The sequence below is a fragment of the Opisthocomus hoazin genome, chromosome W, assembly GCF_030867145.1.
Source record: "Opisthocomus hoazin isolate bOpiHoa1 chromosome W, bOpiHoa1.hap1, whole genome shotgun sequence".
Classification (NCBI taxonomy): domain Eukaryota; kingdom Metazoa; phylum Chordata; class Aves; order Opisthocomiformes; family Opisthocomidae; genus Opisthocomus; species Opisthocomus hoazin.
Genome location: NC_134453.1, coordinates 20950290 through 20967591, shown reverse-complemented (window position 1 = coordinate 20967591; position 17302 = coordinate 20950290). Strand labels below are relative to the sequence as shown.

The 17302-nt window shown below is 47.0% G+C and overlaps 1 protein-coding gene across 2 annotated transcripts in view; it reads left to right on the top strand.

Moving 5' to 3' along the window:
• The window catches only part of LOC104335620 (arkadia (RNF111) C-terminal like ring finger ubiquitin ligase 2C), a 72424-nt gene extending 55764 nt beyond the window's left edge, over nucleotides 1-16660 (top strand). The window contains exons 2-8 of one of the 2 annotated variants that reach the window (XM_075446484.1): nucleotides 5005-5314; nucleotides 7369-7494; nucleotides 10998-11127; nucleotides 12147-12251; nucleotides 12777-12872; nucleotides 13688-13794; nucleotides 14975-16660. In XM_075446484.1, coding sequence (XP_075302599.1) covers nucleotides 5005-5314; nucleotides 7369-7494; nucleotides 10998-11127; nucleotides 12147-12251; nucleotides 12777-12872; nucleotides 13688-13794; nucleotides 14975-15092 — 992 coding nt within the window. In that variant the 3' untranslated portion in view covers nucleotides 15093-16660. The remainder of the gene's footprint in view (nucleotides 1-5004; nucleotides 5315-7368; nucleotides 7495-10997; nucleotides 11128-12146; nucleotides 12252-12776; nucleotides 12873-13687; nucleotides 13795-14974) is intronic. The other variant, XM_075446485.1, reaches the window with a different exon arrangement.
• Nucleotides 16661-17302: the final 642 nt, after the last annotated feature.

Sequence of the window (17302 nt, the reverse complement as noted above, 5' to 3'; positions counted from 1 at the left end):
CATATGAACCTGAGGAAGGGTACCACGAGCAATAGTCTCTTATCCAAACTAACAATTTAACCAACTTTGTAACTGATACTGAAAAGCCTTGTTCTTTCAAAATTCTCTGTAAAATCTCTTGATGGAGCTTTTGCTCCTTTGTAGCTGACTGTCCCATCTTATAAATCCTCAGCCACTCACCTCAATCGTTCCAGTGAAGGGTGATGTCTCCCCTTGTGTGTGCGCATGCATGCATATGTCTCCCCCCTTGGTCTCAGCTGCGGTTCACCACTGGTAATGATCTTCAATTCTGAATATCTTCATGTCTGAATATCTTCATGTGCAAATATCTTCATGTCCGAATACCCACGTTCGGGTGCCATTTGTGGTGAATGATTTCACAGACCCCCATCTTGTGCTCGATCAGAATCCTTTTATTGCTCAAGTGAATACCTCATATACTCATACAATAGTTACTAGAGCCAATCAGCTTTGGATTCGTGGCTTTGTGAATGCCAGTTCACGGTTACTGTTTTCCAGGATCTTTTGCAGCTGGATGTGTGAAAATAGCTTATCTCCTGAGAACAGAGAAGGGAGGCACAGGACGCGCTGATCTTTCAGGGTCATGAGACAGTGCTGTTCTGTCTCAAATTATATGGTTTCCCACAGTTGTCTGCTTTGCTGACACAGATGTGACGCATTGCTCATCTCAGAGCTGCTGATCTGATGTTGCTCTGAGCTGTCATCATCTGCCACAGCAACAGCATTTAAATGAAAGGAAGAAGCAATAGGACAAGGAAAGAAGGATTTCTGGATGGTGGGCAGCCTGACAGTGAGCCCAGAGAAATCAGTCCTCCGCAGCTCCAGATATGAGAAGCTGGAGATACTCATGCAACCAGGAGGAGCAGGTTGGTGAGCCTCATGCAGCAAGGTGGGCCCCCTCCTCCTGACCAGCAGGCTGGACATGGGGACATGTGTTTCCAGGCTGGCCTCAGGTCAAAAGCCTCTCAGGGTTGGTGAGGACTGCATTGCCTCTGCAGCAAGGACACTGGGCTTCCCCCTCCCTTTTCAGCTGGAGGAGACAAGCGTTTGCAGCAAAGGCCACTGAAGCTGATGAACCCTTAGGTGCCTTTGGGGTAGACCATAAAAAAACATCCAAGATTTGGCTGACCCCTCTTCCTTCAAAATCAAAGTATCTCAATGGAGAAGGATAATCCTGCTGTAGGATGAGAACCAAAACTTGAGCTCATTGAGCTCTGCCTCACAGATCCCAGAGCAACATTGACTTCCTGCAGCCACCACTGGGGCAGGTGGTGGGGAACATGGCTTGTGGAGGATGCAATTAGCAGCTCTGGAGCTTGATAGGCACACTTTCCAATGTCATCATCTTTGCTGTGGAAATGTCCTCAAAGCTTAGATAATGAAAAAATGTCAGCCCTGCCCTTGTTCTGGGGAGTGAAAACAAAAGCTGGAGTGGGGTATTTGGACTAGCTTTTAGTCATGGATTGCTCTCCTCTGTGGCAGACATTATTGTCCAGGCAAAAGCAGATTAAATACACAAATCAAATTTTCTTGAAGCATTTTACGGGCAATGCTTGTCAGTTCCAATGCAAATGTGATCTAGGACCAAACTGCAGCTTGGGAAAGGGAAGGAAGATGTACTAGCAGAGTAATCATTAATAGACATTGCTAACGTGATATTCTCCATTACGTTGAATAGGGGTGAGTGCCTGCGAGCCAGATTCTGGTGTTGGTTGTGGTGAGTTACCTGGAGTAAGGCTGCTCAGCTGGTGTCAGCGGGATGACACTGGATTTACTTTGTGTATGCAAGATCAACACGTGGACTTGGAAAGCAGTCTCCATCAAGGCCCCTTGCACCTAGATGCGATGAACAGAAAAGGGTAAACTTGAAAATAGATAACTCGGAGATAAATGTTCTGTTGCGCACTGTTATTTGTTTGCCACGGCCTTCTGGGGTCCACCAGTACCATGTTTGGCAAAAACTCGCTCTTTGTTGTGCAAGCTGGTTTGGTTATGCCAGCTGTATGATTTGATGACTGCTAATAAGCATAGATTTGCTGAAGTATTCCCCAAAGTCTTTGCTTTGCTGTCAAAATCCTCATTAGAAATTGGATTAGTTGTAGTGAACGAACAATTACAACACAAGATAGTGAATTATGTTAAGACAAGTTGATAGGTTTTATTTAATCATATGATCTCGGTCACATCTTGATAGTGTTTTTCCTATGGAGGGAAATGCATCATTGCACCAATAAGTACCAGAAAAAAGTACTAAAAATACTTGTTTTAATTGACTAGTGCCTAAAAATAAGGCAAGTTAACTTTCTGTACCAAAACAAGATGGGTTAAGGCTTTTACTTTAGCTTATGTTGGCTCTGCACAGGCCCTGCATGCCTTCCTACCCAGATATCAGAGATAAAGTTTGCACTTTCTGCACCACAGGGAAGTGTATGACCAAGTTCCTCAGAAAGACTGTCTTGATGTGGGAGGAAAAATTCAAGTCAAAAGCTCTGACAAGATGATGTACCCACCCTGTGCTCTCTAGTTCAGCGTGGCTCTGGCATCAATGGTCCTGCAGATGTTTTACTAAATCAGACTAAGGACTCCCAAGACACAGAAAAAGGCTGGAAATCCTTGGCTAAGGTTGCACCAGGCATCAAGAGGCGAGAGAGATGCAGCGGATGAGAGGCTGGCTTTTTCCGCTTTACTTATATGCTACAAAATGTGGGGGAATATCACTAAGCTTCATTGTCTTGTGTCCTCCTAAGCCAGTTTTGTCTGAAATACAACTGAACTGCTGCCTGGTGGCACAGGCTGGTGCATTTGGGTGTGCAGAGGGATTAGCACTTTAACCTGCTCTAGCACCTTGTCTTCAGGTGCTGTGAAGACCTGGAGGTGTAAAATGGCTCACCTGTGACTTGCCATAGCTGTTTTCCATTGGGAGGACCCATGGCCGTTAAAGGTTGAGCAATTTGCCATGAATCACTCTGCAAGTACCCAGCAAACACAGCAGTTAGGAGGCATCTCCCCATGACTGTGGTGTTGCTCAGCTTGAGCAACGGGCCAGGGCAGCACAGGATCCCCATTTCATTATTCAGCCTTTACCTGTTGGTAGGGTATGGTGAATTGGGGTCAAGCCGACAGCCACAAATATAACCTGCAGGACTGGGGAACGGGGTACATGGATGGATCACGGTTCTGGGTTTGCAGCTCCATTGTTGGGGAACAGTGGGTCTGATCCCACCTCCTCTAGTTTGAATTAATAGGGTAGTCAAATCATGCCATTATCTGACAGCATGAGAAATTATCACCTTAAGAAGTTCTGCTGCTGGTGGCACACGCATTTGTTACCTACTGCCTCTCTCAGAGGGGTGCTACGGAGGATTATTTTGTATTTAAGAGACGCTGTGTGTAATTACTTATGCACAGTTTTGCAAACCATTCATTTCTGTTAGGTCCTCTCCCATTGTTTCTCTTGCTGGCATCTGGCTTGCTTTGTGCATCTTCCGTTTCCATACGAATGTGAACAGGAAGCGCTCGGGGCTCCCTGACCTGCTGTGATGGACTGGCCCTGCCTGCTGGCAGAAGGAAGATGTGAGCAGAAGGAATCTGGGTGAAGAAGGCATTGTGGGCACGTCTGGCCTGCATCTCGGGATGACACTCAGTGTCTCTTGGTGTTGTTGTTCCTGGACAAAAAGAAAAAAGAGAAGCTTTTAGCATGATGAGGTGTTCAAAAGACTCTGTAAAAGGGTAGGTGTCCTATCCTGGGGCTCATCCTCAGCAAAGAGGCATCTCTAACAGCGTCACTCAAGTCTCATCCTTCACCTCTGAACTGCCTCCCTCCCTAGTTTAAGAGCCAAATGTTTTGCTGTGATGCCTGTAAATGCTCCGGGAACGTAGGAATTAATGTGCCAGATTGGGCCAAGGGCCCATCCAAGCAAGGATCTGGAGGGAGGTGCAGGCCAGTGCTGGATGTTTTGCAAAAAGCCTCTGCTACGGATATCTTTCACACCTCATTTCTTCCACATTCCCATCAGTTTCATGGCTGGTCTCATAGCAGTCCGTGTTGTGTTTCCTGCAGCCACTCTCTCCCTGCATGCAGCTCACAAGGATGGGCTACTGAAGGGTCTCAGCAAAGACGCAGGGTCTTAATCCCAGCTCTCAGAGGTGGAAGGTGTCTCATTCATGTCCTGCAGTCAGTGAGAGACAGATTTTTAGAGCAGAAATTATTTTGTTGCCTATGAGACATTTTCAGACAGGCAAAGAAATACCTTGAATTGCATGGGAAGTCAGCAAGCTTTGAAAACTTCTGTGAGCTCATAATGGGTGAAAGTATATTTTAGAGAACAGATATTTTTTTTTTTTTTGCTTTTTTTAAAATGTTGAGGCTTTTTCATAGAATCATGGAATGGTTTGGGTTGGAAGGGACCTTTAGAGGCCATCTAGTCCAAGCCCCCTGCAATGAGCAGGGACATCTTCAACCAGATCAGGTTGCTCAGAGTCTCGTCCAACCTGGTCTTGAATGTTTCCAGAGATAGGGCATCTCCCACCAATCTGGGCAACCTGTGCCAGTGTTACACCACTCTCATCGTAAAAAATTTCTTCTTTATATCTAGTCTGATTCTACCCTTTTTTAGTTTAAAGCTATTACCCCTTGTCCTATCACTACAGGCCCCATTAAAATTTTTGTTCTTTTTCTCTTTAAGACAGGCAAACCAAAACAAGCTGAAGCAGTTTTTATCAGTATACACTTAAGTTTGGAGCCAAAAATTCACTTTGAACCCAAAACCATATTTTGGTTCCAATGTTTTTTGGAGGAGAAAAGCTATTAGTCAAAACCAACATTTTTCCATGTAATCAACGTTAACTGACCTGTTCTCTTTTTTTAACCCTTTTGGCAGAGAAACAGCTGTTTGTCCAATTCTTGCCCTGGATGGGCAACGACTGGGCTGGGGTGCCCTGGCTGCCGCTGGCCCCCATGACAACTGTGCTCTTCTCTTCCAGGTGCTCCTTTTCAAAGGTCTCAGCATCCCCATGCTACCTCCTGCCGGCACTTCCACCTGGGTCCTCAGCCTCAGCTCTCCAACGACTTCACCCTCCCTCATGCGGTACAGCCGCAGCCAGGGCTGACCCCCCACATAGCCCCCACACACCAGCACAGTGGGCCCCTGCACCAGCCCCTGGCACCGGTGCCAGCCCTGCCCTTCCAGGACGTGGCTGGACCCTCCTTCCTACCTCAGGTGCTTCACCAGCAATACCTCCTCCAGCAGCAGCTCCTTGAGGTGCAGCACCACTGGCTCATGCCCCATCCCAGGTAAGGGGGTCTTACTCTTCCTGGAGAATGCTGAGAAGCTGCATCAGCCTCACTTCAGCAAAGTGGCTTCTGCAAAACCCCGGCAGTACGTGCTGGTAACGTTGGGTTTTCTTCAAAGGTTCATTTGTGTACCCCTAAAATTCATCCACCAGAAGGGAAGATACAGGGCAGGTTGCACCTGTGACCGTATCTTTCCCAAGGGGATCTATATGATGTTCATCTAGTATGCCCCAAGGTTGCCTATTACTGTCACTTGTGGGAGAATCATGATGGTAACACCTTGGTATTGCAGTAAACCCATCCTGCATGACAGAGCGAGCGATAGACTGCATGCACAAGCTACCTCCTCATAGCTGCTGTTTCAAAAATGTGTAAGAGATTGTATCCATCTGTCCTGTCAGGTTTTGCACATGAAAAGCTTTCTCCTCTGGGTCTAGGTGGGCTTCCCAGCTCTATGAGGGAATGATGCTGTTGTCCCTCCAGCACATTCAGTCACGGAAAGCGGCCTAAATTCAGGCTGGGCTGATGACTGCAGAGAGAATTACTGTAACTCAGCAGAGGTGGAAATGGATGCCTGGCCTTGTCCTGACTGTGTTTCTTGAGAGAGGGGTTTAGTTAGCACATAAGAGAGGAGTGCTTTTTTTGGAAACGTATGGAAGCTATTTGTGGGTTGTACCCATGGATCAAGAATCAGAGGATGAGTCTTTGCAATAATGCTTCATTTGGAAAGAATGCTACAGACAGAAAACACTTTCTTTCCATACCCTTTCTGTCTGAAAATTGTGTGTTCTTCTCATCCTTGTTTTGTTTTGCGTAAGCTGGTTTTTAGGTGGATTTAATGATTAGTTAATAATTGGGTAGCAAATATATGTGAGGCTGAGGCACTGATGATACAAGTGTTCATCTCTTGGTCATAAGCTGAATTCAAATAAAAGCACAGAGCACAATTCCATGCAGAAGCTGCTTTGATAAATGCTGTCAGTGTTCCATTTGCAAGTGGGTTGTGGTGTGGAAAAGGGCAGAAACCCCTTGCCCAGTCCCACAACTTGTTTCTGAAAGCACAGCTGCATCAGAGGAGGGTGTCAGAAACCTTACAGGTGTGGGGCATGAGGACCCAGTAATGGGATTCTGGGTCATGCCTTTAAAAGCGAAGCCTCTGAGCTGTGGCTGTGTGAAAAATTCTTTATCTAGCAGCTTCTTGTTTTAGTGTTTTCCTGTAGATTTACTTTGTGATGGCTCCACTGGCAAGCAGGGACTTGGCAGGGAGCAAGGGGTGAGTCTGTTTGGAGCACAAATTCTGCTTGTGCATACACCTTATCTCTCTCCAAATACGGACGCTGATCAAGCAGCACATGCTCTTCCCCTGAGTACAAATTGGCAATAATCACGAGGAGAGACTCAAATCCCTAGAAAAACCTTGTTATATTTTCTACTGCTTTCCTTTCCCTGCCTGCAAAAGCAGCAGAACTGGGGGAGAAGGAGCTGGATCCCAGCCTGGCCTGTCTGTCATCCAGAGAAATGTTGGCAAAGCCCAGCGAGAGTAAATTCTGCTTTCAGTTACTCCCAAGTAATCTTGTTACAAATGAGGTTCCCCAGGAGTTTATAGACTTCATGGGGAGACAAGACAACCTGCAGCTTCTGGCTGAACCAGGGACATGTTGTAGCTTGTGTGTTGTTTATGGGGCTGACAGTAGAGAAAAATAAAATAGTGCAAATGGCACAAAACTTCCAAGAAAGAAGTTGTTTGTTTTCCTCTTTTTCTCTCCATGTTGCCACCAGATAGCATCTCTTGTAAACTGAGTGTATGTGGATGCTACAGGAGATGAGAGTGGAGGTCTGTATTATATCCGTGGTGACCACGAGTAAATGATATAGCTCTGGGTTCCTCTTCCTATCATCCCTGATACCTGACTGGACTCTTTTCTCTTGGACACATATTCATAAGCCCAACCGTTTGGGTTTTCCCCTGGTTTATTGACACAGACTTGGAGCAGGAGCCATACGTGCCAATGCCCCCTGCAAGGCTAACTCGCTTGTTGGTCTCCTCCCTGCAGGCAGGCTCAAGAGCGCATGTCTGTTCAGCCTCTCCGTCTACACCCCAGCTTTGACTTCAGCCACCAACTGCAAACTCCACAACCCATGGGGCCCCAGCCCAGATATTTAGCCGAAGGCACAGACTGGTAAGTCTTCCACATTTCATTAACATGTTGAGTGAGGTGTTTAAAAAGTCCTGGGTAGGCTGAAAGGGTTGGTGAATGTCATCATGGATCAATGCTTTCATGAAAGCTAATGGTTCAGCTCAACAGATACAATGTGGGGAGTATGCAATGGGAAAACTCATCTCTGGGAGGGTCATGAGTACATGCTAAAGCCTTTATGCATGTATATGATAACATTGAGGCATCGATATTGGCCACAGCTCTCCATCCATGGATGCAGAGTGCAGCCAAGTATTAATCTTCCTCCAGGGACTTTTCCTGCTGCAGGGCACAGCCAGAGTCTTTTTCTTGTAGACCAATGACTCTGCCTAAACTAGATCTTCTGCTGTCCACCAGGCACTCAAAAAACATTAGCCACAACTTTTTCTGCAGTCTGAATTAGGGAGCACGGTGCTGCCTGGCCCTGCAGGGTGGTGTGAATGGATTAATAGTTGGTAATCGTTCTCCCGCTGTAGTGTTTGATACTCTGGAAGAGCTGAGCAGGGAATTGATTCCTTTGTTTTCAGAGCAGGTTTTGAGCTCCTGCACAGCTAATAAGGTACTGGCCCCTACTTGGAAGAATAAGAAAATAAAAACATACTTCTGAGTAGCTGTTTGTTAGCCGAGCAAAGTCCATTCTGTGCACTGAATGGAAAAAATATCATGTGAACATGTAATTAGAGACAATCGCAATGTCTATGCACAAGGGGACCGAAATAAAATGTCACAGGAAATCTTAATTATGGCATTTCCTAACATCTGAGTGCTTTGCAAATGGAGAGTCCTTTTAACACAGGGGGGGTTTTCCCCCTCCGGGGTAATAATATGCAACCTAAAATATGGCCAGATCCTTCTTCCATTTTCTTCTTAGGTGTTCCCGTTACTGGCACCTCTGTGAGCTGAATTTGGCCGGGATGACATTGTTCAGATCAGTATTCTTTCCACCTCTTTTTTTAGCTCAGAGTGTTTAATTATAATAATTAGAAGGATCTGATAAAGCACTGCTTTATGTTCCCCTCCTCCTCCCTCCTTTTCCCCCCTGTGTTGCTCCATCACCTTATAAAACCTAAGGAGTGGGCATGACAGAAATCATATACTGTGTATATATATTTGGGTGACTCACTTCCCCTTGGGGCACGTGTACAGTTTTGCCCAGTGATAGATACAAAAACTTTCCTCTAATGTGTTACCACTGCATGAGCAGCAGTAGCACTTGCTCGGAGGCTGTAGGTGGTAGGCATTGTCACGGGAAATGGGATGGAAGGAAGATCTGAAGGTGAGAAGTCATCTCAGACAGCTAAACCTCGATTAAAATCTTCTGGTGAAGAAGAAATAAACTCCCATTTGGTTCCTTAAATCATCTTATGCATACATATTTAGTGACGATCATCCAACCTGTTATCTGAGGCCTTATCCTTCACTTTTTGGTTGCTGGCAGCCTGTGTACTATAGGCATCACAGCTCTTGAACCTTGCGTCTGAGCATCAAGATGCTGTAGAGCTGTCCACATAGCACAAGCTAGAAGGTGATGGTTGGTTTTGGTTTTCTTTAGCTTGTATGCTCTGCATATTCACCCCCAAACCCTGGGAAAACACCGTTCCATGCAGTATTCTGCTTTGGGCCCTTCTATAGACCCACAGCATCACTTCAGGGTCTCGACATCTGATTTTAAGGCTCTAGATGCACCAGTGCACAAAGAGTTCAGCAGTACTGTTATTGCAATTAGTTGTGCAAGTCAATAATTGCCATTCATCTTTGAAGGATCTCTTCAGTCCTTGATCTCAAAGCACTCTGTGGATTATTGCATCTATTTTGTAGACAGAGAATATGGGAAGACAGAGAGGAAACGGTCAAGGTCATGCATCAGGCCAGTGGCAGGGCTGGGAAAGGACCCAAAGCCGCCTGATTTCCAGTTGAGCCTTCCATCCACCTAGGAACAGTCTTCAGCAATTGGATAAATATCCAAAATGGTGACACAGGAGCTAGAAAATGACCAGTCCTGTAGATTCTCACCCTGGTTGTGTTCCTGCCAGTCGCCTGCTGTATTTTATCCTCTGCCAGATTATGTCTGCCTAACACATGGCTAGCACAGGGCCAGAAAAGATGGTCCCTCTCTTTGCTTCAACTTGGTGTGGGGGGGGGTCTTACTGGGGGATTTTAGAGCACTGGAGCTGCTGCCTGGTACACAGGCTGTTCTGGGTAAAGAATTTCTGCATTTACCATCCCCTCACATCTGTTATCTGCTGTTGGGCAAAAGCAGTTTCACAGCTGCTGGAGGACACATCTGTGTTGCTCCTAACAAGCCGTGGCACTTGCTGCTGCCGTCCTCTGCACAGGGGAAGAGAAGTTCAAGGCTGAAATGGGAAGCCCCCCCTGTGCTCTAATTAGCTTTGCTTTGGCAAATGTGAAGACAATGGTTATTGGTTATTAGAGTGCTGGCTTTTGTAATTATGATAAAACGAATGACATTCAAAGCACTTGCTTGCTGAGACTCTTTGGCTGGAGAGACAAGGGATGAGCTAATTGGATTATAGATGGAGATGCTGCGCTAGGTCTTCTCCCGTCCCCTCCACACAGCCTGGGGATGGGATTGCAGTTTGTCTCTGTGTGCTGGACTGGGCAGAGCTGCAGCGTTTGCCAGGATCTTGGTCCCAGGCCAAGTCCTGGGATTGAGCTGGATTATTTTTCTGGAGGAAAAAAGTGCCCATACTCGCCAAGCTAGGCCCCAGCTCTGCTTGCCCAGGACAGGCTGCATGCAGATAAGTGGGACTATCAGGGATGTCCTGCTTCATTGGCATTGGCCTGCTGGTTGTGTGACACCCTTTCCTACAGCAGTCTCATCCAGAATTTTCTTAAAACCTTTATATTTTCTGCACAAACAGCATTTCTGGAGTTCTCTGAGGCTGGGTTCAGAGAAAGTGCAGTCTCCCTTGTCTCCCTGAGTCCTACCATGACCTGGGCTGGGAGACCACCAAGGAAAGTACAGGCACATCAAAAAGCCCCCAGACGGTGCCTATCTGGCTCCTAAGAATTACCCAAAATAGTTCATCAGTGTGTCTCCTGAGTAATTAGCTGTATTCCTGCAAAATACTCACTCAAGGAAAAATGTAATTATTTGTAGTGATGGCAGCACAGGCAGGACGTGGTCTGGACGGGTTGAGTTACCAAGCCTCGGTATCGATCGGAGCCACCAAAATGCTCTTGCTCTGAAATTAGCAGACTGCATCCGTGCAGCTCTTGACCCAGGCTAACACAAATACTAATTGACATTAAAATAACCTCTCACTCCTTCATGCTGGCCTAGTGGGCCATTGACCAAATTGGAGGAAACTCCCTTCCAAGCAGTAGCATCACCCCAGGTTGAGGAACCCACAGCAGCCCAGAGCCCACCAGTGGAGGTTTCCCTGTGAGCATGATCTGACTTGCTGTAAACCGTGCAATAAAACTGCGCAGTCAAAGCCGTATCTTCACCCTCATGCCCACAGGGACCTCAGTGTGGATGCGGGACTGACTCACACCCAGTTCCAGGTCCGGCCGGTCCCTCAGCCCTATCAGCATTACTTAGCTACACCTCATATGCACCATTTCCCCAGAAGCACATCCTCGACACAGATGGTAAGTGAAATGCTTTTACCGAGAAATGTTTTATGCATTGTCTGCCTGAAGGCAGTAAAAATAAAGGCTGCTATCTTTCTGTCACCTGTTTTCTGCAAATCCCACTTATCTCCAGCCATAGGAGGGAGTGTCTGAAAGGATAATGTTGCATCATTACATTCTGGATTAGAGAAGGGAAAGAAAAGCTCAGTTGCTCTGGAACATTTCAGTCCATTGCACACAGCACCATGCTCACAAGCTGGTCTGCAAAACCCGAGTAGGATGTGAGAGATTCTGCAGTTATTACTAACAATATTATTAATACTGGAACAAATGGTGTGCTCCCAGGACTTTTTCTATGCAAAAGGATTGGCAGTAAGTGACTCCCTTCCCTGGGCTCAGCCCTGAGGACCATCCCTCATCACATCATTTCTCTCTACATCAGCCTTGACACCATCTGTAAAGGTTTTGCATGACCTCTTGCAAAGGTAGAGATGGGGCTTGATGAGAAGATGGGCTGACTGGAGTCATTTGCTGGCCCTTCTCCTAGCAGGGTGCTGTATTTGGAGCTGAGCCATGCCAAGCACTACTAATCCTTAAAAAATCCTCAAGAATCCCACAAATGCTTTTTTTTTCCTCATGCTCATACTCAAACCCAGACACCTGTGTACTACAGTGAGTCTTAAAAAATCAAAGCTTGGATGAAGAGAAATCCACACATTTAAAACTAGATAAAATAAAATAAAATCTCTTATTAAGCTAATCCATGTTGAGAGTTTGGAACTGCAATGTTATAGATGCAACAGGGATTATTATAACAGATAGTTTATTCAGAAGAAATGTGTGTTCTTAGTTATCATTTACAGGAGATCTATTTAATAAAACCTCATTTTTTTGGTTATTAAAAGGCTTCCATTGGGGAAGGTGTTGGTCTGGACTTTCATTTTGAATTTTTAAAGCACTAGGTTTAAATCAGAGTACACAAGGGATTTCTATGTGCAAGTACAGGTGGCTTTATTTTTCTCCCTCACTTCTCGCAGGTTGTTCACGGAATCAGAAATTACCCTTATCCTCAGCTTCAGTTACTTGCTCTTCAGGGACTGAACCCAAGCAGGCACACATCTGCTGTGCGGGAGAGCTATGAAGTACGTATATCAGGGACTGGAATTATTAAATTTTTAAGTGCTGGGATTCTGTGCAAGCTCTGGCATAAACTTGTAAGACTGTTTTGTAGCATAGCAGTTGCATTGAGTCTTGCAGCAATTTTAGTAATAACTGGAAGGCAAAGGGGTTAAGTGGGTTTGGTAAAAGATGCTTTACTCCAAGGTGCCTGGGTCTGGTTTATATTGACTCTGGCTCACTTCATGTCTGTGAACAAAGTGCTTCTATTCTATGGGGTTTCATTTCCCAGCCTGTCAAACAGAGCTCAAATTCCACCCTAATTTCTGAAATATTGGATGTCCAGCTCTCCGCCTTGAACCCTTAGTTATTGGTCCAAAGGCCAGGGCTCAGATCCATTGTTAAAGCATGACTAATTTGGGTTTGATGGACATTTCCAATGAAGAAAGGGCAGGAGGGAGTCTTGGTCCCCAGCAGGTAGGGTGGGGTGGTGGGACCTCATGCCACAGGAATAATGTTGATGGCGCTTTGCTCCTGTTCCTGTGCCGCAGGAGCTGCTGCAGCTGGAGGACAGGCTGGGCAGTGTGAGCCAGGGGGCCGTCCAGAACACCATCGAGAGGTTCACCTTCCCCCACAAGTACAAGAAGGTAAGCACCCCAAAACCACGGCAGAGCTGCCAGCCCCGCTCAGTTGGCCAAGGGTTGGCACGGAGCAGACAGAAGGAAGGACTTTGGTGGGTTGCAGTCCTGAAGTCTGACAAACCAGCACTGTCAATCAGAATATTCCCTGAAATGAAGGAGGAATGTAAAATGGGAAAAGGGCTTGTATGGGTAATAATTTCACATGTTTGTTGTTCCCAACTGGGCAGTAACATGTAGGGATGTTGCATTGCCCAAGTTGGAAGTGAGTCAACTCCTGCTGCGCTTATTTGACCGCATCTCCAGTGGATCCAGAAAAATGATATTAATAAGAATGGATGTGTGGGGGAAAGAGAAAAGGGGAGAGCTGACAGGCTAAGTACTGCCCCATGGCAGAGTGTGGGACTGGGCCAGTGGCCAAGCTGTCATGGGGCACAGTGATTGCCCTTCCTGGCAGCGGTGGCCCCACATGCTTTGGGGTCTTCAGGAGAAACCTTCAGCAAAGGAGACCATGGGGCCATCCCCACTGCAAGGAGGATGGAGGACGTGGCGGGGGGCTGTGTTAGGGCAGCAGAGGACAGGCTGCTCCTTGGGGCACTACCACCAGCCCCACTGCCACCGGCCACAGGAGGAGACATGCCGACCAGCAGCATATTGGTGGCATCCTCCCCTCACTGGCTATTTTGGCTGGGCTGGCTTCCCCAAGCTGGAGAATCTGGCCAATAGACAAAGCTCTTATTATTTGCCTTCCTGCAACTACCTAGGCTTGGGAGAGCATTAGAAAGTCAAGTCCTAACCAAATGATGTCTTTAACCTTGCTGCAGAGAAGACCACAGGAGGGCAAAGCTGAGCAAGAGGATGGAGAGGAGTCGGACACCGACGAGAAATGCACAATCTGTCTGTCCATGCTTGAAGATGGAGAAGATGTCAGGTACGATCCTTCCATCTGTTCCTCTGCCTCTCGATATCATCTGAGTTGTTTTTATTGGGATTAATGCTGCCGTGTGCAGGTGGAGCTGCCCCTGTTCTTGTCCTGACAAATTCACTTGGGCTGTTGCAGGTTCTGGGAAACCAAATGCCATTTAGATAGATATTGGTATGGGCTACAGGTAGGAAGAGCTCTGCAGAAGCAGGAGGGCCAAGTTTTTATAGTATCTCCTGGGTTTGGATCACCTGCTTCAAGGCTGTGCCAATAGGCCAGGTGGCAAGTGTCAGAGAAGGATGGGTCCCAGGTCTCAGCCAGCCATCTGGAGTTCGGGGATGTCAACATCTGAGCTTGACAGATGACCAAAGTACGATAAAAGGGAGTGTGGGTGTGAAGTCCAGGGGAGTTTGGCTTCTGGCCAGGATGGAGCTACTTTATTGTAGAATAAGGGAGATTACTCTGCCTGCACGGTCACAGGGAGCCGTCCTGACCCAACAGCAAAGCTCCAGTTATCCCTCACAGATGTCCCTAGGCTCTTGGCTGGGTCAAATCTCTGCTTGTGACAGAGGATGGGGACAAGGAATTGCAAAGGGCTGAGCTACCATGGCTGAAGGAGCTGCAGGTGGGAAGTGCAGCTGCACTACTTGGTCCTGCTCCTCACCCTTTAATTGCCTTAAACCATCAAGAAAAACTCTGATCCTCTTATTGTAGGTCCTTGTGGTTCAGGGTCCCTCCGGCTTGCAAGGGTGAGCGAAGAGATGACAAAGGTGATGTAGGTGAAAAGCCGCCACATTCCCTGGGGCACACCAGACACCCACATAGGAGCAGCGGGGACCCACCTGACTGCTAATGAGCTGCAATGATGAAGAACCAAGAGGCTTTGGAGTATAACCTAATACTCCTGAAAGGTTAAAGAGCAGCAGCTAGGGTAATTAATAACTGGAACGACTCAATTCAGGAGGGCATGGGGTTTTCTAGAAGGCTTTTAGCCAAGAAGGACACCATCTCTGACCTACTGCCCTATGTGAGCTGGCGTGGCTGGGGAAGGCTGTAGGACTTAGGCAGCACTGGTGTCACTACGTCAGTGCTTCCCCATGTTTGAAGCAGCACCAGCTGCTGCTTTCTGGCTCTTCTTGGTCCCCTGGACCTCCTCCATCCTAACAGGGTGGTACTTCTCTCTCTACAGGCGGTTGCCCTGTATGCATCTCTTCCACCAAGTGTGCGTGGACCAGTGGCTGGCCACCAGCAAGAAGTGCCCAATCTGCAGGGTGGACATTGAAACACAGCTCAGCTTGGACAGCTGAAAGGACTGGCTGGACACACCGTTTTCCTTACCAGGCCGTATGGCCATAAACCCTTGCAGCAAAATTTTTGTCTTCTGAGCCATTTGATTGAGAGGAAAAGTCTGCAGGCACATTAGTGAGGAGGAGGTGATGGTACAATATCTAGCGGTAGGAGATATTGTACATACACAGGATATGGGCCCGGTGAAAGGGAGCTGGCATTCCCGGAGCTCAGAGACCCCATGCTGCAGAAGATTTAGTGTTGAACATGAAGGAACTAGTTGTGGTAGTCTGGCCTGTCAATCCTGCATTTCATGAGGATTGTATATATACCTCTCGAATATGTAGAAACATGTTAGGGGTCCTTTAGCTATTTCTATGGATGGCAGCTGGAGCATGTTAGCTTAAGAAATGTTGTGTTTGATGCCCTACTCATCTTGTGGTGGACATGTTGCTGTTACCTAATTCGCACCAAATATTTTTCCATAGATTCCTTATTTTGGTGCCTGATTAATACATTGCAGAGGGGGAATAAAGAGGTAAAGCTTTCCCACCCTTGCCGGGGGGAAGAGGTGAAAAAACAAAATCCTGTTTACAGTCAGAAGGGTTGTGCTCTTTGCCTCAGCCACATGTGCTTCCTTTCCTTGTGTTTACAGTGTGTTGAAAATTTAGAGAAGCTTAAAAAAAAAAATTGGGAATAAAATCAATGAAGCAATAGGGAAAAGCTTCATTCCTGCTTATCTGCTGGTGCTGGACACTTTCTATAGGGGCACAATATTGGAGTAGATGCTGTTTCTTTGCTTTCCGTATCTTAATGAAGTAGCTTGGCATATTGAAATCCAAGGAAGGGCTGTCTTCATGATTGCCATTGTCCATGATGCTTTCTCTTGTGAGCTGTGAGGCTGGTTGGCTTCAGCAGCTGCTGCCAGCACTGGTCCAAAATTATGGTTACTGCAGTAGGCGCCTATAGCTGTGCTTTGGGGTATAATAACGCCAGAGAGGAGCTGAGAGATGCAGGCTACCAACTCCTCTCACATGCAAGAGCATCTCTGATAACAGGTTGGGAGAAAACTCAGTGCTCACAAGGCACTGCTGTGGCCGCGAGCGTTTCCATACGGGAGGGAAAGGCAGGTTGGAAGGGGGAGTTGCTGCTTTCCAGAGGGGCTGGGTTGTAACCTTGCCTCAAACCACATGCACTTGCACCCACGTGCGTTTGTGTACATGTTTCAGGCTGTATCCATATGGAGAATGGAGGGGTTGTTCAAATGAAACCTAATTGCATTAACGCTCAAAACAGAATTAGGAGGTAGTCCCTGAAGGATTGAGCTGTTGCGATCCAAGCTTCCCCTGAAATAAAGACCTCAACACACCAACCACAGGGACCAGGCTGAAAACCCTCTGGAGAACTGGCATTCACAACCAAAACCCTTTTTTTCTTTTTTTTATTTTCAGATGCTTTTTTTTTTTTTTTTTTTTTGCATACTAGGGGAGCAAAAGAAAGATGCCGAGGAGCAAGGGGAATTCTTCAGGAACATTATATATTGAAAATGCTGGTGTGGTGGGGATGATTTCTGGCTCCCCTGAGTATCTGTTTCACTGGAGCCAAGCAGTGCTCTACAAGTAGAAACAATCATAAATTACTGTCACAGAGATCACGGGATTCCTGTGAGCTGTAATTGGAAAACACCAACCTCAGAGGCACCTCAGAGATTTTTTTTCCCCCAACTGGAGAGGGGAGGGAAAGAGGGGAGCCCCACAGGGTGCAAGGATGCAGGAGCCCCTCTCTTGCTGTGTCCATGAAGGTAGGAGGGAGTGGAAGGGGACACATGGTGGCGTATAAGGAAGATGCAAGGAAGACATTTTTTATGCTGAGGGTGGTGAAACCCTGGCACAGGTTGCCTGGAGAGGTGGTCAATGCCCCCTCCCTGGAAACATTCAAGGCCAGGTTGGATGGGGCTCTGAGCAACCTGATCTGGTTGAAGATGTCCCTGCCCATGGCAGGGGGGTTGGACCAGATGGCCTTTAAAGGTCCCTTCCAACCCAAACCATTCTATGATTCTATGATGTATTTGCCACCCAGCACAAGTGATGGCTTCTTAGGGGATGCAGTGGTCCCAGTCCCAACCAGAGGGCTGTGGACTCCTTGGGTCAAGGAGTGGTCCATCAATACCTAAGGGGCTTGCTCCAGCAGTAGCAGATTGAAGCAGCATTGAACATAATACTAATATTAC